Below are 23,811 nucleotides of genomic sequence, written 5' to 3' on the forward strand. Positions count from 1 at the left end.
ACGATCGTTTGCCACTGCCAGGGTAATAATAATACAGCAACAAAATTTTAACGTTATGGAATGCACACGTGTAATTATGGTCACATCTTGTGCCTGGGGCATAAGATATCAATAAGTCATGTAGCTTACGCATTTACAGCGTCTGCTATTTTCTGCCAGCTTGGCAGCAGCGACTTTGTTGATTTTTGTCTGTATTATATGTCTGTATTCCTGATATGTTTGTATTACAATATTTCATGCAGGAGGAGTAGACAAAGTTTGTAAGATTATTGTCTGCTCCTCCTGCGTGAAATATGCGGCTCTTGTTTTGTCCATGTTTGCGATTGGACATACGGTGCAAACACCACCCCTTTATGTGAACGCGCACGTCTCTAGATTGGAAAGATCTGGGTTGAGTTAGAGAGTTGGTAACCGCCGTCGTAGTACAGCTTATCGTGATTGCGATTGTTAGGCTTTGTGTAGCTGGGTAACTGAAAGTAATCCAGAGCATGTTGATCTTGATTCGTAGTACAGGCCCCAGATTTACTGAAGTAATGCTGCCAGCATGTACAGTTAGGTCCATAAGCCATCGTTATGCTGAAAAATCAAAACAAACCTATCAGAGATAGCAAAAACATTAGGTGTGACCAAATCAACTGTTTGGTACATTCTTAAAAAGAAAGAACGCACTGGTGAGCTCAGCAACACCAAAAGACCCGGAAGACCACGGAAAACAACTGTGGTGGATGACAGAAGAATTCTTTCCCTGGTGAAGAAAAACCCCTTCACAACAGTTGGCCAGATCAAGAACACTCTCCAGGGGGGTATTCGTCGTAGCTCGCTAAGCGGTTTAGCGAGCTAATTTTCAGGCTAAGATAAAAAACGCCCCTCTTTTTGGTTCGTGGAAGCGACTTTCGATAAATCACCATAGTAACATATCAATTAGCACTAACCTGCTCCAGAGCAGGCTAACGTAAGTGTAGCTGGATAAGCTTGCCACACCCCCGGAAAATAACATGGCAGCTCCCTTTTTGAGAGACCCAGTTGACCAAGGAGCTATATTTTAGTTTGATTAGCTTTCCATACCAATAGAGTTCTTCGCGATTGCCAAGATCCTTTATTTCACACGGATGAGTTCTTGTTTGAGCGATATCGATTCAGCCGACAAGGACTCATTTATTTGCAAGACCTTCTCGGGCCGTACATTGCAAATATATCACACGCCGCAGCAAGCTTTATGCTTTATTATGAGCTTATGCTGCTGTATGTGAATATGTAACGCTATGTTTTACGAAATGTCTTGTCTTATCTGTTGTGCCTGTGCTTTTTATATGTTTCACTGTGGGAGAGTGGGAAACGTCATATCGATTCCTTTTTATGTCTTGACATGTGAAGAAATTGACAATAAAGCTACTTGACACTTTAACTGTGCTTCAGACTGCATAGCCTTGAGGTTTTTTGCATCAGGTAGGCTATAGGCTACATTTTTATACAGTATAGGCGATGCAGAAAACATTGGCAAAGCCGCAGCATGCGTTGCTGTAAGAAAAGTGTACTTGGCGCTTAACCAGCTGATGAATCAATTCATCATATTCCCTGGCCATGTCCCAGTCAATGAAATCAAAGAGGGATTTACACATAGGCCTACATGCATATACACATATATAGTACATGATATAAGCGCAGTAGCCTACATATATCCTCATAATTGTCTATGAATTCGTATCACTTAGATACTCGTTGGCCTTGTTTTTATCTAGCCTACTTATTCTGAAAGAGTTGAGATCATTATTTTCGCTAGCAAGATCTCATTCGATTATTAATTTCCATTAAGTCTATACCAGCAGGCACATTTAAAGAAAGGTGATCTGATTGATTGGGGTAATGAGGCACTTAAGATGAGCCTATACATTTCCCCAAAACTTTCGCATTTAGCTTATCGGCAATTTTTTGCCAAGCTGCTTGTCTTGCTCTGGCAGCGGTGGCGGTGTTTGACTTAGCCATGATAATATGCTTATTGTCTTCTTAGAGACTCATTATAATAGTTTGCTCGGATGGCGACAATAGCCTATCACCGCTCTCTCTTTCGTCTTTTCCGCCATCATACCGTTAAAAAATCACGGTTTTGGTGATCGACCTTTCCTGCCTTTTGAAGTTGGACGTGCACGTGCAATTTCCCTGATAAGTTTTGCCTGATTGAAATTAACCACATGATTTGGATGCGGATCAGCCGTTGACGAACCGATATTTGCTGTTCTCACTCATCTCGCTAATGTTAACGGGCTAAAGGGACAATTGATTAACTTAGCTTCAACCCTTACGACGAACGGGGCCCAGGAGGTAGGCGTATCTGTGTCAAAGTCAACAATTAAGAGAAGGCTTCACCAGAGTAAATACAGAGGGTTCACCACAAGATGTAAACCATTGGTGAGTCTCAAAAACAGGAAGACCAGATTAGAGTTTGCCAAAAAACATCTAAAAGAGCCTGTACAGTTCTGGAACAACATCCTATGGACAGATGAGACCAAGATCAACTTGTACCAGAATGATGGGAAGAGAAGAGTATGGAGAAGGGAAGGAACTGCTCATGATCCAAAGCATACCACCTCATCAGTGAAGCATGGTGGAGGTAGTGTTATGGCGTGGGCATGTATGGCTGCCAATGGAACTGGTTCCCTTGTATTTATCAATGATGTGACTGCTGACAAAAGCAGTAGGATGAATTCTGAAGTGTTTCGGGCAATATTATCTGCTCAGATTCAGCCAAATGCTTCAGAACTCATAGGACGGCGCTTCACAGTGCAGATGGACAATGACCCGAAGCATACTGCGAAAGCAACCAAAGAGTTTTTTAAGGCAAAGAAGTGGAATGTTCTGCAATGGCCAAGTCAATTACCTGACCTAAATCCAATTGTGCATGCATTTCATTTGCTAAAGACAAAACTGAAGGGAAAATGCCCCAAGAACAAGCAGGAACTGAAGACAGTTGCAGTAGAGGCCTGCAAAAGGGACTGACTCAGGCAATTCAGCCTTGTACTTGTTGGCCTTAAAATATGTGTAATATAAGTATTGCCTACTGCTACTTACCGTTTTGAATTATGGTCCTTTGGACAAGTAGCCTACTTTTCCTGGCTAATTTTCTGGTCGATATGCTCTTGGTCGACTTAGATTTTTGTAGTCGAGCTGCCATATGGCAGTGTGAGATCTGATTCCCACTTGTGTCATCATTGTTGAATTAACAAAATGTTCTACAGAAATTTTAGATTATATTATTTAAGACAAATAAAGCAACTCTAAAAATATATAATTTAAAAGAAAAGGTGTTACTGTTTTCCCTTTCGTTAATCTGCGCTTTGTTCTGTTTTGGTATTTTGCACACGGCACGAGCACAATTGGCTGCCAAACTACAAACTCTGCCATAGCCTACTTTGTCGGTGTTATTAGTCAAAATGGCAAAGAAATCTGTGGTATGGCAGCATTTCATTAAAGTACATTTACATTTACAAAGTACCGGGTGACTCGAAAAACATTGAATGCAAACTCTGCCAACAACGGTTTATTTTTCATAGTTCGACGTCGAATATGATGTAGCCTACCACCTGAAAAACGTAAGCCTAGCCCTACTTCGCTCATGCTAACGCGCTGGGTTGAAAAATGAATATGCCTATTATAAGAATCACATCCAAATCGAATGACATTATCTTCTCCGGCCAAGACAACAAAATCTTTCTCTGTTGCACCGTTCCCCTGCAGCTTCTACGTAAGTTCGCATGCTGCAAGTTTTCAGGCAGTGATAAGCACGCTCTGATGATTTGCATGTTAAACAAACAATATTTTTAATTTGTAGTACATTGTAAGAAATACTAAATACCATCGGCATTCGGTTACAACAGGACTGGTGATACGAGTCTTATTATTAGTAGGCTATTAGCGGCTGAATCTTCAATGTCCAGCAGCCATTGAGTCAGATCGGGAAAATGTTTGTACTTTTTTTGTGAAAAAAAAAAGTGTTTCAAATTTCGATTAGTCGATTTTCAGACGTTTTAGTCGAGTCTTGGTCAATCAAAGAAAATCTTAGTCGGGGACAGCCGACTAAGATTTTAAAGACTTAAAAGCCCTAATTTTTTAAAGACTTTTTGAAGTGCAGACATGAATGATTTACATGTTTACTTCATCTCCAAAAAATAAGTTAAGAAATAATGTCACTAACTGTTTTCAAAAGCCATTGGTTAATTGACATAAAATAAGGCCTTAGAAACTAAGCAGAGCGTCTAGACAAGTTACAATCAATTATGGCCTATCCGTTCTTTGACAACCCTGTGGTGGATGAAGGTGCTCAGATTATACAAAGAGCGTTTATCCCACCAGCCCCAAGGGTCTTCAGAGACAGAAGTAATGCTTCCCTGACCAGTATCTGTGGAAGAAGTATAGGTTCAGCAGGCCCAGCATAGTTTATCTAGATAGATTTGATTGTCATTCTTAAAAAATATATACACTACCGTTCAAAAGTTTGGGGTTACCCAGACAATTGTGTTTTCCATGAAAACTCACACTTTTATTTATCAAATAACTTTCAAAATTAATAGAAAATATAGTCAACACATTTACAAGGTTAATTATTATTATTAGAAATAATTATTTTTATTTGAAATATAAATGTTGTTCTTCAAACTTTGCTTTCGTCAAATAATGCTCCATTTGCAGCAATTACAACATTGCAGACCTTTGGCATTCTAATTCTAATCCTTCTAATCATCCATTAGTCTTCTAAGGCAATTAGCAAACACAATGTACCATTCGAACACATACAGTAATAAAAAATAAAAACATATATATATATATATATATATATATATTTATGAAATAACACTTTAGCAACTCTTAAGGATGGCAATGAACACATAAGAGCAGCCTACCATCCTTTGTAGAAAGTAATAGAAAGGAGAGTAGTAGACTATAATAGTAGAAAGGAGGGTAGTAGACTGCAGTCTATGTAGGTAGGCCTAGACTATATAGTCTGCTGGAATCACACACAAGGAAGCAAACTCACTGTAGCCAAGCCTTGACACTGTTCAGTCTGTTTGCATCTCTGTGTGTCTTTGCATGTGGGACATTCTTGAACGGGCAACTATGCCCAGTGCTTCATTTGTAAAGTGGGAGGTCCCGGAGCGCAGAGGGGGGGTGGATCCGGAGACTCAAAATGGGGGTTGGAGGTAACGGAAACCCCCAAAAATTGCACTGCCTACGTACAGGCATGCAAACAGGTCAGGGGTAAGGTGAGAACGATGCGGTGAATCCCCGACCCTCTAGGATGGTCCGGGGGCATGCTCCTCCGGAAGACCATTTCTAACATTTTTAAGTTAAACGCATCAATCTAGTGCACTTTGAGAACAAAATTAAGAGGCTAGATCAATGTATAAAACCTCTCCCCACTCTGCCCCTGATTGGCTGTGAGGTTTAGGCATTAGGAGTGACGATTGGTTCCAGAGCCAGTTGTAAAGTAGCGACGCATGGGTAAAATGCTGTGTTGGCCAAGGCCACGACCCCCAATGTTTACAGTAAACAGGGCAATGTTTATTTTAATTTCAGAACATGCACTGCATGGGTGAGAAATGTTTGTTTTTAAATACACTGCAACAATCGTTTTTACAAGCAGCAATTATCCAAACGAAACAAGGCTAACAGCTAGCCTACTCAACCAGAACAAGCGCAAGTGTCACTTGAAGTGCCTCCCCTCTGTCTTAAGCTGAAAATTCACCTCAAAACGCATCAAAAATGCAAACACAAGATTTTTGTGGAACTTCAATGGGGAATAAAGACTAACAAGACAGATAACAACATTGAACACTACACAAACAGTAATTATTTTTTTCATTTCGGCGAATAATTTATCTTAGTGACAGGAGGTGCCGGCTCAAATTAAGCCCTGACTATGCCAGGAAATATGAAGGGTATACCTTGCTCCAAAGCAGTACCTGAATATTATCATCAGTTTTTCAGGTAATCTTGAAACACAAAGAATCAAGGAGACTTTTTATTCAATTGTATAAAGTATTTTAATTGTTTAAAGTAGCCTATATGTTGACAAGCCTCTATATTACCTCTCCTTCTGGCTTCCCCAATATTATAAGTGCAATATACTGTCCCCATGGGTGTATCCAGGCCCACTGGAAGACTCAGAGGGTGACTGCCTGGTGCCCCCATGGTTGAAACAGTGTTTCTAAAATGCCCTCTAGAGTGGCAAAAATTAGACCAAGTGCCCTACTGTCTTAGCCTGGCTCTGCCCTCCTACGTACTTCTGCTCAATTTTGATTTTGCTTCTGTACTACGTCTGGGATTTCGGAGTATTAGTCGGTTTTCAGAAGAAAAAAAAATTGTAGGTCCAATCAGCAAACAGAGGGAGTGGCTGAGAACGATGATGTTGATGTTGTGTATTAGTTTGAGTTGTAGTTCAGTAATGGCGGCAGAGAAAGATGCGAGCAAAGCTATTCGGTCTGTTGTGGCAACGTTGCCGAATATCCATAAGTTAAAGCCGGAGCAAGAACAATCCTTGCTGAGTTTTGTTGGTGGCCATGATGTTGTGGCCCTCCTCCCCACGGGGTTCTGGAACAGTTAGATTTTCCAGCTACGGCAGCTAGCTCCGTTACAGTAGTGGTGAAGGAGTTGGCTAAGGCGAATGCTAGCGATTGGTTATGGCAGATCAGAGTGGCTCTGAGCAGATCCAGTAGTTTTAAACTTCAACAGAGTACCCGCCTTCAAGGAAGTTAACGCTTGTCAATGGAGCAATCCCAGACCCTCTGTACAAATGAAATGTATGAGGGTCTGGTTAGGACCAGGCTACTACTGTCTGCCATTCACATTGTGAAATATGCTTGAGTGCACAGGATGCCCCATGCAATAAATGACAGTGTGCCCTCTATAAATGTAAAAACATGTCTTCATGAGTTCCTTTATAGTAAAGAAAATGTGATGCAGTACCCTATAAGGTGCCCTTACAGTGGTCTAAATTGGACTGTTCCCATGCCCTTACTTACATTACATTTACATTTAGTCATTTAGCAGACGCTCTTATCCAGAGCGACTTACAGTAAGTACAGGGACATTCTCCCCGAGGCAAGTAGGGTGAAGTGCCTTGCCCAAGGACACAACGTCCTTTTTTTGGCACGGCCAGGGAATCGAACTGGCAACATTCAGATTACTAGCCCGCTTCCCTCACCGCTCAGCCACCTGACTCCCTACTTCCAATGGAAAAGGGTGCTGTTATGAAGTGCCCTTTATGCTGCCCCTACATGACAGTGTCCCAAATGTTGTCCTTTCCAAAGAAGACTATTAGATGCTGTGCCCAACAGTCTCCCCTAATGTTCCCACTAGGGCATGCTTTCAAAAAGTGAGGCTGTCACAACCCTTGGCACAGCCACAGTCTGTCACTGTCCAAGCCCCCTCTGGATCTGTGGAGGCAGACTATGTTAATTGGAAATCTGGAAATATGGGGCAGCTGTCCATACGCTGTCAGCCAGAATAGTAATAATTGGATTTGGATTTAATATGCACGCGTAATATAATAATGATATATTCTTAGTCATGCTGAGCAATTTTAAATGACTGTTCTGCCAAGCAAAGTGTGCTACAGTTTTGGTCACCTTCTGATCTGAAGTCGGTGCTGGATCTGTGAAATACTAGTTATTTCATTGAATCCCCATTTTAGTCATGGTTATCGTTCCCTTTTATCTTAAAGCTCAGCATTTAGCCTATCGGTTAATAAATGCGTGTGGCAAAGTTATTTTGAAGTAATTTATTAATTTTGTTCAAGATGTGAAGACAAAAACATTATTAGCCCACATCAAGTGCAATTAATCATGGCCTTCTTCAGTGTTTTGAATTTTATCCTACAATTTTCAATTGCTGCCACGTTCTTTTTTGGGCTATTATTCTCAATCTCCTGTTGAGAATATTGGCCATAGGCTAGCCCAGTGTTTCCCAACCGGGGTGCCGTCTGATGAGAGCAGGGGTGCTGTGTAAAAGTCCTTCAACCAGAAGCGGACTGGCCATCGGGAGGGCCGAGACACGTCTGGGCCGGAGGGCCGCTTGCCTTATAATTTTTTAAACTACTAAGAAAATGTTGGCAGAAGATTGAGCGACACAGTCCCCCCTTTCCCCAAGGCCGGTTGGTCTATTCCAAATGAACGTCTGTGCAGCCATTACCCCGCCCCCTTTGTCTAGCTTACACTCGACAGTGACACTGAGATTGAAAGCTAGCTAGTAGAGACTATATAACGATCGAAAACCAGGCTAATAAATGTAAGGGCCTGAAAAATAAGAGACAAAAATACATCATCTTTACGAGACGTTTTACCAATTCAAAAACGGCTATGTTTATTTTGTTTACATAAACCTCAAAAGCTATTTTGCGCTCAAATAAAGGCCAAAAAATTTCGCTCGTGCGAAATGCGCGCTCGCATGAACTGTGAAACTCCCTAACTTGCATTACATCTAACACAGAATGTGGATGTATTGGCAGGGCAGCTGTGGTGGCGTATACGGGGGCTTGTTCTGGTGGGCCAGTCTGGATAAAAGTCCAGGGACTTTTAACCCTTTACTCCCAGTCCGTCCCTGCCTTCAAGGAATTTTCCTTGTAGCTGGATGAGTCGACTGACATTAGTGGGCACGCACGCTCAGCTCCTGGCAAATGTTCGATTCGTAGATGGCGACAGCATTCGAGAAACCTTTTTATTTTGTAAATCAATGGAATTGGAAGGACTGTCACAGTTTATGTACTGATGGGGCCGCTGCCATGACAGGGAGTACGAAGGGCTTCATTAGCAGAGTCAGAGCGCAAAACCCACATGTGAAAGCCACTCACTGCTTTTTACATAGGGAGGCACTGGTAGCAAAGACGCTCCCGAAGGAACTCTGATGTACTGGACAGAGCAGTAGATATAGGCCTAGTTAATTTCATCAAGGCACGCCCACTGAAGAGCCGTCTATTTTCGATTTTATGCAAGGAAATGGGAGCGGAACATCAGAGCTTGTTATTACATACGGCCGTTCGGTGGCTATCACGCAGCAAGGTTTTGGCACGACTCTATGAACTGAGGGAAGAGTTAAAAACGTTCCTCAATCAGGAGAATTCGGATACAGGGCCGGAGTGGGGCCACTTTTCAGCCCGGGAGTTTCAGGCCCAAGACTGGCCCTTTTTTTGTATACCAAACAGTGCCGGATGCAGCCTGCTTTGACTGGGGGTTCAGTGAACATTTCTGGGGGGTATCATGATTACAGAAAGGGATCGTATAATTTTTTATATTGATACCATTTTTGAGACTGCTTAACGATCCAAGTGTTAATCAGGCACGGAGCCAGACGTTGTAAACATAAGGAGCTTTACCCCAACCTAGGGCGTATGGGTTTGATGTGATGCAAGATAGGGACTTCTACAGTTAATGCGAGCGATGCCATCACTCCGGCCCTGCTCCCATCCATCCTCCCTGACAACGTATCGTTACGGTAGGGCCGCCCGTCCTAGCTATCGGTAGCCGATCTGGGAAAACTTTTTGGAAAAGACGGGCTATGGACCCAACCAACTCTATTTGGGAGGGGAGAACTCCCTCATATGGTACAACCCATGCTGAGGCTGAGGTGTCAGAATGCGGAACGTGTGTAGCCTACTTTAAGAGAAGATAGACTAACGTGACAAATGTCAACAACAACAAAATCCTCGACCAGCCCAAAAGTGAAGCGGCCCACCGGGAACTCTCCCGATTACCCACCCCCCTGTTTGGATATGTAGAGTGAAGTCCTTTTCATTCTTTTTTTTTGGGGGGGGGGGGTGCCACAACATTTTGAAACTTTTCTAAGGGTGCCATGACTGAAAAAAGGTTGGGAAACACTGGGGCTCGCCTACTGTCACAACGGTTACAGACAGCTCATCAAATTACGCTAATTATCAGTAGGCTTAAATGCAAATATATATATATGTTAAGTAGATTTGGTAGGTCTACAATTTACGCATTTCAAAAAATCAATTTACGCTGCTGAAACAACACCACTGCTGGTTTACGCTTTGCTTTTGGCGACATAACTCCTCTTTTCTACGATCGCCTGATCTGGGCTGCACAGTCTAAGTTTATTAGCCTGGCTCTGCCCACCTACGTACTTCCGCTCAATTTAGATTTTGCTTCTGTACTAGGTCTGGCCGTGAGGTAAGTAAGTCAGATGTCTCCGGTTCATTTTCTACGGGCCAATCAGCGAACAGAAGGAGTGGCTGAGAACGATGACGTTGATGTTGTGCGCTAGTTTGTGTTGTAGTTCCGTAATGGCGGCGGACAAAGATGCGAGCGAAGCCATTCGGCCCGTTGTAGCAACACTGCCGAATATCCATAAGCTAAAGCCGGAGCAAGAACAAGTTTTGCTGAGTTTTGTTGGTGGCCATGATGTTGTGGCCCTCCTCCCCACAGGGTTCTGGAACAGTTTGATTTTCCAGCTATGGCAGCTAGCTTTGTTACAGTAGTGGTGAAGGAATTGGATAAGGCGAACGCTAGCAATTGGTTATGGCAGATCAGAGTGGCTCTGGGCAGATCCAATAGTTTTAAACTTCAACAGAGTACCCGTCTAAAAGGAAGTCAACGCTTGTCAATGGAGCGAGGCCAGACTCTGTACAAATGAAATGTACGAGAGTCTGGTTAGGACCAGGCTGTAAGGTTATTGAGGTCTAGCTTGAATTAGCGTTGCCTGTTAGTGGAACGGCTTGAGGCTTAAGTCTGAGGAAGAACGTATGCTAGTAACTTTAGATGCGACTGGCGCAGCATCACTGGCAGGGTATCCTAGCGCGAAGGAGGACTCAAGATTAGCCCCACCGGTTTCACCTTTGCAGCATGGTGGGAGTGGGACTCCTCAGACGTTAGTGATCGGTGACTCCATCACTCGTAACATTAGATTGGAGCAATCAGGGACAGTTTACTGTGTACCTGGGGCCAGAGCTACCGACATAGAAGCTAATCTTAGGGTGCTGTCTAGCACTAGGGCTAAGGCAAAGGCCCAAGCTAAGGCACATGGCGCACGCACTGATGATAGGTATGAAAATATTGTCATTCATGTCGGCACCAATGATGTTAGGCTGAGGCAGTCAGAGGTCACTAAGGTTACTCTTGCTTGACTCTTGCTCTTGACGAAGGCGGTCGCATTTTTCTATCCTCCCCTCCCTGACCTTCCCTGCTTGGCTGTGTCTGTGTCTTGTCTTGTCTCAAGATACTCTCTCATCATCACTCTCCGAAACTATAAGCATGGAATTAATTAGCTGGTCTCTTAATGCTATTGACACCATCTTCTCGAAGAGAAGCTCGGGTGTGGGGGAACCCAACTGTCCGGACGGGACGTTCGCAGCTGGCTACACGATGGACGCGTGGGAGAATTGGCGTGTCGTGTGTCTAACGGCGCTTTCCGTGGAGGACGTTGAAGACATCTTCATATTCGGAACCATGATTACAGGCTTTCTGCTGTTTGGAATAGGCGCTGGCTTTGTATATCGTAAAATCAAGGAAACGGCTGCAGCCGTCAAAAGCCCCGTTAGGCTGCCCGATATGATCGAAGCGGTGGGCAGAGTTGCTGGAGCTCAGTCTGTGAACTTACAACGCAGCATTGATTACAACAGGGATAAGTTTGCGGCTCTGCAGAGGAAGATGGAGGACTTGGAGACCTTCCTGAAGGGTGGACGCGAAAATTGAGTTGCGGCTACTCGTCAAAACAACTACCCCAATCTTATCCTCTTTCGGCCCCGTAACCAGCACAAGGCCTGGCCAAGGTCGTTGCTGGAAAACAACTCCCCTGGAGAGCGCTGAAGCGAGACTATCTTGCTCCTCCCTTCCCCCCCCCCCACCGACATCTGTGGTTTGGTCTCTTCCCGGGTCATGACCAAGGATGTCTCCTGGCCAACACAATCTGCATAGGGAGAATCGGACTGATTGTGGCCTAGGTCGAGGGCGCCAACCCAGACTTACTCACACATTAACTTTCACCTACTACAGATATCACCACCCCCCCACCCCCATCCAACGCCTTCGCCTGCTTGTTTCCCCAGGGTGGCTGGCGGTTCTGTGTCCAGTGCCTACATGGCTGCAGGTCCAGATGCTGCTTGTCTACCCCCCCCCCCCCCCCCCCACTCGTTGCAAGTATCGTGTTTTTGTAAATGTTGTTGTGCTTATGTGCTGAGGTTTTTGTCTGTTCCCACACTGTACTCCTCTAGGAGCATTGTCTGGGTGTTGCCTTTTTCTCTCCTCCTCTCTCCTCATGTTATGCTGTAACTTTCTAGTGGCGCCGAAATTGGCTGCCTAGGTAGGCTCTCCTACCGAAGTAAATTCCTTGTCTGTGCAAACTTTCATGGCGAATAAAAACCCATTCTGATTCTGATTCTGATTCTAATATAGCTCGGGCATGTGACCTTGCTCAAAAGATGTGTCGGCATCGAGTAATAGTCTCTGGCCCACTACCTGTTAGGGGGACTGACGAGATCTACAGCAGACTTGTCTCTCTTAACCGTTGGTTGGCTCGCTTCTGCTCAGAACAAGGTTTAGGATTTGTAGATAATTGGTCTCGTTTCTGGGCCAAACCTGGCTTGTTGAAAAGTGACGGGCTCCATCCGAGCTGGAGGTGCTTTTCTATTGTCTAGGAATATTGAAGCTATTTTAGAGCACTGGATAAGAGCGTCTGCTAAATGACTAAATGTCAAAGAGCAGGCCTGACACTCACTAGAACAAGCCGGGCCACAGTCTCTTAGAGAGTCTGATAGGTTTGTTGATGGGTATGTTGTGAGCTGTTGGGGGCCCGATAGCCTAGCTTGTAGTGTAGCCAGTGTGATTGCTGATGTCGTTTTTCCCATTGAGACGGTGTCGGTCCCCCGCCCTTTTTCTAAATTTCGGCCTTCAATTATTAGGAATTATACCAATTTAATTTGTATTCAGCCTTGCTCCCCCGTTGCTCTTCCTACTAAGTTTTCTGATGACAGTGCCGCCTTTTCAGAAGAATTATCTACGTCTAAAGCTGGCAAAAACCCATACTGGAATGTTGGGCTCCTAAACATCAGATCTCTATCCACAAAGGCCGTTTTGATTAATGATCTGATGTCCGAATGCAGCCTGGACTTGATTAGACTCACCAAAACCTGGTTAAAACCTGACGAATATTCCCCCCTGAATGAAGCATTGCCTCCGGATTTTGCGTACTCACACATCCCTCGTGTTTCAAAGAAAGGTGGTGGTGTTGCTATGATATATGAAGCTAGCTTCAACCTCAGCCTAAAATCTGTAAACACCTTTAAATCATTTGAAATAATTTGCATGAAACCACCAACTACTTTAAAAATAATAATGCTACTACTCCTGCCCCCCCTCCCTCATTTTGTATAGTTACTCTATACCGGCCCCCCGGCCCGTATTCCCTCTTCCTGGAGGAATTTGCAGATTTTAGTGCTGATCTTGTGACATATACTGATAACATCTTAATCATGGGTGATTTTACCATTCATGTGGATGACCCAAAGGATCCTTTAAGTAAGGCCTTTACTGCTCTAATGTATTCCACAGGTCTCACTCAGGTGGTTTCCAAACCTACCCATCTTCACTCGCATACATTGGATCTAGTTCTCACGCGCGGAATCAAGATTAGTGACGTGATTGTCCACCCCCACAATCCTATATTATCAGACCACTGCCTGGTTACCTTCAAAATGGACCTCTGCCAGAGCCTTGGAGGCACTCAGAATATTTATACTAGACGCTGCATAACCCCAAACACAGCTCTGGAACTGGCTAATATTCTACCCGCTGCACTAGAAGCACTTGACGTCCCAAATAAATCATTAAATGCTAAAATGAGGGATCTGAATTTGGTTCTTCAGCTATCCCTAGACTCTGTTGCCCCACTCAAACCAAGAAAAAGAAAAGACAAGAAATTGGCTCCATGGTATTCAGAGGAAACCCACACTCTCAAGAGGTCCACTAGAAAACTAGAACATAAGTGGCATACCTCTAAATTGGAGGTTTTCCGCCTGGCCTGGAAGGACAGCCAAATGGAGTACAAGCAAGTCCTCATCAGGTCCAGATCAGAATATTTCTCTAAGTTGATTAGTAAGAACAAGCACAACACTAAGTTCCTATTTGATACTGTTGCAAAACTCACTAAGAAAACTACACTCTGTGTTAGTTCAGATCTCTCTCCCAATGATTTCTTAGACTTCTTTGACCAAAAAATATATGCATTAAGGAACAAACTACAGACTAATCCTGGAGGAGTGGCCATCAACACTGAACTTTCCTCTATACCAAGCATGCTGCATGTTGAGGCTCTCACTCACTTTAAACCTATTTCTATGGAAGCGTTCATCGAGCTGATAGACTCCTCAAAACCCACTAGCTGCCTTCTCGATCCCCTCCCTGCCAAACTCCGTAGGGAACTTCTCCCTATTATTGGACCACCCATGCTTAGTATTATTAATGAATCTATTGTAACTGGCCAAGTCCCCAATGATTTCAAACAAGCTATTATTAAGCCCCTTCTTAAAAAAACAGGTTGTCTTAGCAATTACAGGCCAATTTCAAATTTGCCATTTCTCTCCAAAATCTTTGAAAAGGCTGTGGCACAACAGCTCACTGAGCACCTCTCCTCAAATCAGCTTTATGAACCTCTCCAGTCTGGATTTCGTCTCCACCACAGCACTGAAACTGCATTAGCCAAGGTAGTCAATGATCTATTATTAGCCTCTGATGCAGGCTCTATCTCTGTCCTGGTTCTTCTAGACCTAAGTGCAGCTTTTGACACTGAGGATCATGAGATTCTCCTGGAACGTATGGAGAACTATGTTGGGATTTCTGGTATGTCACTTAAGTGGTTTAGATCGTATCTATCTGATAGATCACAATATGTCCACTATGATGGCTGCTCATCCAGGAGCTCCACTGTAAAATACGGAGTACCGCAGGGTTCAGTTCTAGGCCCTCTGTTATTTTCACTCTATATGTTGCCTTTAGGAAAAATAATTAGAAGCTCTGGGGTACATTTTCACTGTTATGCAGATGATACTCTATATATGTCTATAAAGTCTGGAGAATTTCCACATGCTATGGAAAAATGTGTTTCTGGGTTAAGAACTTGGATGACTGCAAATTTACTTCTTCTTAATTCGGATAAAACCGAGGTTCAAATTTTCGGTCCTAAAAAATACAGAAATAATTTATCCAATCTGACCTTAGACCTAGACGGCGTCAAAGTCTCTCAAAGCCAGATGGTAAAAAATTTAAGAGTCACAATGGACCCAGACCTTTCGTTTTGAGTACCATATTAAGCAAATTACCAGAACTGCATTTTTCCATCTACGTAATATTGCCAAAATACGAAAATTCCTCTCAAAGGATCAGACCCTCCAGGATAAACTAACTGAACATAGGCTATTGTATTACTGCCTGATGAACGATACTGTGAACGCGTTCATTCTGGTGTCTGAACTCTTTCACTCTTTAATTTCCTTCAATAAGGTGCCAGATTCCTCCCTTCAATGCGAATGTAAATCCTGGTTGGATAAGGATAAAAAATTGGATATGATGAAAATTGGCATTTTGGTAAGGTTATTTAGGGGACAATTTTGTCAATGGTTTTATTCTTTGATGAATGTTTGTTAATTACTTAATTTTCAACCAATAACTCAATTAAAATTACAAAGAGGGAAATTCGCATCTTTTTATCGCAACTTTCACTTGTTCCCGCAATTTCATCGCAACAAACACCTAAAAAACACAGCAACTTTCATCGCAACTTTTTGGAAAAGCTCCCACGAAATCAGGAATTTTAGCCCGCAACTATCACAAAAAAGGCCCGCGAAATCCTGGGGGGACTGAAGGATGATGCGGAAAAACTAATACATGCATTTGTTACGTCCCGATTGGACTACTGCAATGTGTTGTTCTCTGGCCTCCCAATTACCTACCTAAATAATTTACAGCGGGTGCAAAATGCTGCTGCTAGACTATTGACTAGAACTGTAAAGAGACAAGAGTCTCTTTACACTGGCTCCCTATTCAAAGTTCTACTACTAACCTACAAATCTCTGCATGGATTGGCTCCACTGTACCTCTCCGGTCTCCTTGCACCCGCAATTGTGTATATTTATGTGTGTATTTACTTTTATGTAAATCTGGGGTGTGTGTTTGCCTATGTGTGTATCACGTAACTTTTAAATTGTAATAATAGCTTATATGTTCACATTGCCCCATCTGAAAGTTACATCTAGATGTTACAAATAAAATAAATCTGTTACTGTATATTGTCACTGTTATAGTTTCCGTTGCTGTATATTGTTACTGTTATTGTTTCTGTTACTAGTTGGAGGCAACGGGGGACAGGTTGTTTTCATCCTTATTCTATAAGTATAACTTATTTTAGAGTTCTTTCCCCTGGAACAGATTTCATGTTCCAACCGAGGGGGGCTGTCGCTGTCTTGGTGTGTGGGGCTGCATCAAATACCCCTTTTTTGCTCTGTTAAATTTCTGCACCAGTCCACACTTGACCGGTGGGGATCTCATTCTATTATGACTGTAACTGTTAGCTTCTCCTGGCATTCTCTAATCCCTGCTCTCCTCTCTCTGTCCCCCTTCCCCACACACATCCCTTGTGGTGTGGGAGGTTTGAGCTGTCAGCACCTGCCTGGTCGTCGGTCGGCCAACGCTGGACCTGGTCGCGAGTCTCCCGGTCCTGTCCTACATCTTTGAAGTTGAACAATGGATTTTGGCGTTTCTAGAGATGCTCCGATCAGGGTTTTTGGTGCCGATCACTGAAATCAGTATCTGCCGATCCGATAATACCGATCACGGTGTCGATTAAAGCATTCTATTTATTGTGCATTATTTATTAAATTAATTATTCTTAACAACATTGGTATTGTATTTTAAGTATTTATATTACAAGACGAGAGAGTATCATGACTTGACAACCATCCGTTCTATTGCAGGGAACGTGCAACATTCCAGTGTAGAAGCTCTCTCGCTTACTATAAAATGTGTAAATAATATTAAATATTAAAATAATAATCAAAATATAAATCTTTAAATAAAAATCACAACAATAGAATCACATGTGCAACATTCCTCTCTCTAGAGGCTCTCAAGAGAACGTGGAGCTTATACAGTAGCTTTCCTGTGGAAAAATAATACAAACTTAACTGCAACATAAACAGGCTATAGCCAAATATTCAATATGTTTCAAGTCAATTTGTCTGCATTTAGGAGGAGTTAACAGACAGAATAAAGATAAAAGGTGCACAGGAAGTCAGCAATTAAACAAAAAAAACTAAACATGTAGATCTATCTGTATAATGTCTCACTCACTCACTCTCACATCCTTTACTCACTCTCTCACTTCACGCACGCACTCACTCGGAGAGGGAGCATACTAGAGTATTCAAACCTTACTGATTAAGCAGCATCACTGGAAGATTTGCCTTGATAAATATAAGCATATCAGCATTTTTATGAGTCAACCTGTTCCTTTTCTAAGTTGTTTTCTCTCTTGAACAGAGATCTTATTGGGATTTTTATTTTTGTTTGAATTGTTTATCACTTGTATTATTGTTTTTATTGATTTTATGTAAAGCACCTTGAGCTACAATTCTTGTATGAAATGTGCTATATAAATAAAGTCTTACTTACTTACTTACTTACTTTTCTCATCTAAAATATGTCCTGCTGTGCTGAAAAGTCGCTCGCTATCTACACTTGTACAAGGTGCGGAAAGGAAGACTTGTGCTGCTTGTGCGAGAGCAGGAAAGAGGTCTTTATTGGCCTTCCAAAAAGCAGTGGCTGTCCGTGACTGTTTTCGTTCGAATGCGGGTCTTACAGAGTAACGTCGCACATGTGCGATTCTGAAAATTCCAACCGACTATTTTCCGATAGGCAAAAACGATGACAAACGCTATAGTATGGCTTCAAAATGTACAATTAGAGGCTAACAAGTAACACTAGCAGGTAGTAGCATTGCTACGAGTATTATCCTAGGTTGCTAGGTAACGGAAGCTAACTAAAGCTAGCTAGCTTCCCCTTTTGGAAAACAAACTCTGGTGGAAGCGTCGGAAATATTTAGAACTCACGCATCTAAAGGTTAAAGAATCATTTCTTACCATTGGCGGCCTGAAATGCCTATCTAACGATTTATTGAAACGTCTCTGATAGTAGTTCTCGCAGATTTTATGTCATCTGATCGGCCATGTTTGATCGGCCGTTTTGAGAACGCCGATCAAAATCGATAATGGGAATATCGGGCGATATGGATCGGCGCCGATCAGATCGGAGCATCCCTAGGTGTTTCAAAACCCATTGACACTGTATGACTATGTTTAGCCTGTGTTCTGCTCCTCTCTCTCACCAACCGTCTCTGGAGGAGGGGATCCCTCTCTGAATTTCTCCTCCCAAGGTTTCTTCCATTTTTTCTCCTGTTGGGAGTTTTTCTGGGAGTTTTTCCTTGTCTTCCTTGAGGGTTTAGGTTGGTTGAGGGGCAGTTCTGTGGGCATATGTGAAGCCCTCTGTGACATGCTTGCGTGTAAAAAGGGCTATACAAATACATTTGATTTGAAGTCTAAGTTGACGTTTACCCAAGTGAATCTTATTCGTGTTAGCGCGACTTGCGTTAGCGACGTTGATGGAACACCCCATTGATAAACAGCCTTTAGAAGGGCTCTGCTTTGTGTTTGGCGCTGCCGCGCTAGCGTTGCTGGGAAAGATGAGACGTATACAGTAACGTAGTGACGTGGCTCTGTGGTGGCTCTCTAGCCCGTGGAAAAGCAAACCGGTTCATAGAAGGCTCCGTTCTTGAACCAGCTCCGAACTGGCTCTAGCACCAGCACCAGCTCCGCTTTTTTTTTTTATCACGGGCTTTGTGCACTAGTTGTGAATAATTTCCACTTGTTTTGCATTAGCCTACACTACGACTCACAACACCAAGTATGTATCTTATGATGTCAATACATTTGGACGTATTATTGTACAATCTGTGGGCTAAAATAAAACAATACAATGCTTTAGTGGAAAATACGTTCCATCGCAACGTTTTGCGATGGAAACGTTCGGCGTTGACGGAAAGTAGTTTTTTACCTGCTTCAACTGCTTGATCAAAGCAAATGCGTCAAGTAGCACTTACCTCGTTGTCGTGAAGACGCAAATCATTTCTTATTAAACATATCGCTATACGTGCCATACTGTCTAGGTTACCAGTAAATTCTGACAAAAGTTATTGAGAATTCCCACGGCTCGAACGAATTGTGTATGGGCTGGTTTTCTTGTAGCATAGCTCAGGGCTTACGTATGTGCTATGGAACGCCGAAAGGGTCATAATGCAAACTTTTTAAAGGGGTCATTCACTGCAAAACCGAGTTTACCTTGTCAATAGGGCATTCCGGCTCTTTTTCGTGAGCCGGCTCGTTTGGCTCAGCTCACTGAAAAGAGACGGCTCTTTTGGCTCCAGAACGGCTCTTTAAAAAATAAATGTTTTAGCTATGAATTTCACTATGATAGTTCTGAAAATAATTTGAACTAGAGAGGGTACAATTTCTGGGGAGATTGTAGGGGGTGCTTGCTTGCGTCGGTTGCAGAGGGGTCCGTTTTTTAATGAAATTTTTACAACTGATATGTCTGTATATTTTATATAAAAATGCATACTTATTATTTATAAAGATTACATAGATTTAAAAGCGTAATTTTAGTGCTGCTCATTTACAACTCAAAATACTAAGAGGGAAGTGTAAAGAATATATTGTGCTTATTAAAGTTCTGTCTTATGATCTGAGAAGTGTGCTCAGGCTTAAACATGGTGTCTCACACAGGGTGTGGGAAGCAGGCTGTTCTTTGTGTCTCTATCTCTTCATTTTCAGAAACAACCTTGAAACCGGGTGGAGACGGCACCCGAGCAGGTGGGACGCGTAGGCAAGAACAACTCCCTGATGCACGAGAGAACAAGCTCAACCCACTCAACTTTCTGTTTTAATTGCACTGTATAAATATATGCTGGGGAGGGACAGATAGCCAGTTGGACTTCGTGAACCATCCAAACTCTGTTGCGGGTAGGGAAACATAGACAACCCCAGAGCTCTGTACTTGTTGATTTACAACTGCTGCATTATAGCTGATATTATGGGACCTCTGCGACTCCAGACCACTCTTTCTATAACACAGATTTGTGTCATTGAATACCATCATTACATATTGGAATAGACACAAAATATTTCAGTCCTTCAAATGGTGTCCCCGACGCTGAAAAGAGGGAGTCCAGAGGGTTCCGGCCCGACCGACAGATCGGGAGAGAGACCCATACACCGGTACGAGGAGGCAGACGTATTCGTCGGGCGCGCCTCAATGTAAAAAAGGTACGCAGACACCTGTTAAAAAAGTACTGCTATTCGGAACTGAGAACCAAATTTAGACGATTACTATGTTTTATCGTACCTAGTCAGACCGAGGTGGTGGGAAATCAACTGTTTTATGTGACTAAGGGTTTTGAGTCCTTGAGGTGAAAGTCCTCAAAAAGGGTTAGAGTCCCACTGTTTTGTCTTTGTCAAGGGGAGGTTAGAGTCCTCTCCAAGGGTTACAGTCTCCACAATGTGCAGCTAAATTGCAGCCGGTAAGCATCATACTAAGCGTTCACAACTTTACATGTTTTTTAATGTTGGTGTATTCGCCATGCTAAACTAAACATGAGCTGGACACACTGGATATATCTCAAATGTTGGCTGGGAAAGTTAAGCGCATAAATTAAAAAGATATGGATCTTTCACTCTAGAGTGTATTATTTACTGCCAGCTTTCATTTCGAATGAAAACCACTAACTATTGAGTGATTTTGCGGCAGTTCCCTGCCATTTAGCTGCACATTGTCCAACTAATGCTAGGTTTAATGACTGGTCGTCTAATTAAATATCCGAATACATATTTACATTAAAAAACTATTCAACTTACTACGACTCTTATCCATTAATTTATACTGTTAAGAGTGTGCTAACCGAATAATCTTTAAATGTTGCATGAAAGATACATGCCCATGGATATTTTGAACTACTTACCAAATGACTCGCCATTGAAATCATCAGCATTCTAGTTTTGTTCTTATTCGCTGACGTTCTTTGTGTGATAGACAGACGAAAATGTCCAATGATACTAAACACAGAAATTGCTATATTTGATTGGCTTAGATGGTTTTGGGAGCATTGTTCCCACCTTCTTCTACGGAGACACAATTTTTTTTTTTACAAGTACACAAATCTTTTTCTTCTACGGAGACACAAAACTTTTTTTACAAGTACACAAATCTTTTTCTTCTACGGAGACACAAAAGTCACCTAAGTCAACCCACCTAAGTCAAAGCAACCCATCTGTTGCTTTGACAACAGAATTTGAAACAGCTAATGTTATCATTGGGTGTGCTCAAGCCTTCGGCGAGAGCACAACCTTTGTTCTCTCACATATATATTATTATTCTTTTTGCCCCCCTAAAACTCAGTCAATATTTGGCCTACATAGACAACCTAGGTGTCAAAAGTTTCGTCTTGGTAGCGATTGAGTTGCTTCTATTGGGATTTACGTTCCGTTGCATGGTTTAGGCTCAAGTTACGTTTTTGTGGCGAAAAGTGAAGCTAACGGTGGCTAATTTGCTAGCCACAGTCACTGACGTTACTAACGTCACGAAAACACGCGTGACTACCTGTAGCAGAACATTCGTTTCGCATCTGTTAACTTGGGGGATAGCTAGGCTAACTATAGCTTTACTGCAAGGCAGCTGCAGAAACGCCACAAGCAAAGAGGCCAGGGTGATAACTATTTACTTATTTTAATTTGTGATGTGAAACACAATTGTAAAATGTAATGTACAATATTAGCTGATATTATTAAGGAAGTAGGCCCACGTCTACTTTCGGAAATGGTAGTCTACTATTTCACTGAGGCATTAGCATGACATTAGCCTCTGTTACCCGGGCAACACATACTACAGTGGTCTATGATGCATCTGTTAAATACATTTTCGTTGTATGATTTATTATGACATTACATTACAAGTAAACGATTTGTTGGTGAAATTATCATTACCTGTGGTTTCAAACCAGTGTTGCTCACTGCAACGCTGTAGCTTACGCGAGACACACTACAAAAACATCTACACAACTGTTTAGGAAGTCAAACGGCGACAGAACATGTTTGGCACTCCCCTTACTTAAATCAAAAGTCTTTCAATAGGTGAAACTATCTGACTACTAACCTGAACTTCATTGCCACAGCCTAAACTTTGTCAATCTGTTCATGAAAATAATTAATTTCAGCCTAAATCGTACAACGGAACGTTAAATAGAATTCAACCAACGCAACCGCTACCAAGACGAACACAGCAGTAGTCTAGTACTGTACTGTAGTAGTAGAATTTACCGGGGCAGCTTCTCCACACAGGGCTATATCGCATTTTGCGTTGTTACTGACAATGATCGCTACCAGTGAGCTTTTTATGAATGAGCGATTTTCCACTAAATAAATGTCAAGCTTATTTACGTTTTTGGGGGCATATTTTCAGTTAGCAGATGGTACTGTTTGAATCGCGATTCTATCTTCTGCCGGTAACGTCGTACAATAATCTTCAAAGGGGGTTCTTTATTAATGAATGAATGCAATATGAGTAGGCTAAATGCCTGAAAATATCACGAGAAGGGAAAACTTAAAAGGACGTTTAAGTCATAGAGATTAGGTCAATTTTTACACCGGTCTGCCAAATTTATTCGTTTTGATTCAGCTATGAGGCTGCCTCTTGCAGGGGAAATGAGAAGACATAATTTTTCATTCACTTCACTCGTATTTTGAGTTGTAAATGAGCAGAAAAAAAAAGATTTTTTTAAATCTTTTAAATCTATGTAATATTTATACATAATAAGTAGGCCCTATGCATTTTTATATAAAATATACAGGAATATCAGTTGTAAAAATGGCATTAAAATCCCTGTACAACCGACGCAAGCAAGCACACCCTACAATTTCCCCAGAAATTGTACCCTCTCTTCTTCTAGTGATCGCATTTCTGTATCCATTGCATCCTTCCATTTTCGTGATTTGGTTGATGTTATAGCATCCTGGTAGGTGTGCGGTATATCACATACTGCTTTACAACAAAAGTCCACTTTCGATTGCAGTTTGTCCTCCATATTTCCAAATCCTGAAGATGAACTGGCTTCCTCTTGGTTCTTCATGGGTTTCTTCTGTTTGCATTCTCAGTAGCTTTTTCTGACTCAGTGGATCCAGTTTCTTCAGGCAAAGTATCGGAAACACCACTTTAGTACCATGGTGTTGTACATCTTTCACATTGTCATTAACATTTCTTTCCCTGCTAATGATCTCAGGATTTGTATCCCCGTATTCTGTGTGTGTCTCAGATGTTTGTGTTTCTCTTTCTTTGGTTGTCCTAGTTGTAAACTTCACTAACCTATGCTTTTGGACCTTTTCTGTTTCAGGATAGTACACTAGATAAGCTGGACTACTTTTGTCATAACCAATGAAAACACCCTGTTCGCATCTAGAGTCCAATTTGCCTTTCTCTTGTTTGTAAGCAAAACATATGGATCCAAATGTCTGCATTTTGGAAACATCTGGCTTTCTGCTAACTCGTATGGCATTTTCTTTGTACGTCTACTGTAGCACCTGTTTCTCACGTACGCTGATGTCTGCATAGCGTAGTTCCACAACTCATCTGGTAACTTACTTTCTATCAGTAAGCATCTGCTCATGTCATAGTGTTCTCGAACTTCTCTCTTCTGTGCCGTTTTGGTGAGGTGAATAAG

The 23,811-nt window shown here is 42.3% G+C and overlaps 1 protein-coding gene across 1 annotated transcript in view; it reads right to left on the reverse strand.

Moving 5' to 3' along the window:
* The window catches only part of cry-dash (cryptochrome DASH), a 76,800-nt gene extending 57,514 nt beyond the window's left edge, over nucleotides 1-19,286 (reverse strand). The window contains exon 1 of the mRNA XM_067251526.1: nucleotides 19,147-19,286. Within this exon, the coding sequence (XP_067107627.1) occupies nucleotides 19,147-19,203 (57 nt within the window). The 5' untranslated portion in view covers nucleotides 19,204-19,286. The remainder of the gene's footprint in view (nucleotides 1-19,146) is intronic.
* Nucleotides 19,287-23,811: the final 4,525 nt, after the last annotated feature.

Source organism: Osmerus mordax, chromosome 15 (genome assembly GCF_038355195.1).
Source record: "Osmerus mordax isolate fOsmMor3 chromosome 15, fOsmMor3.pri, whole genome shotgun sequence".
NCBI lineage: Eukaryota > Metazoa > Chordata > Actinopteri > Osmeriformes > Osmeridae > Osmerus > Osmerus mordax.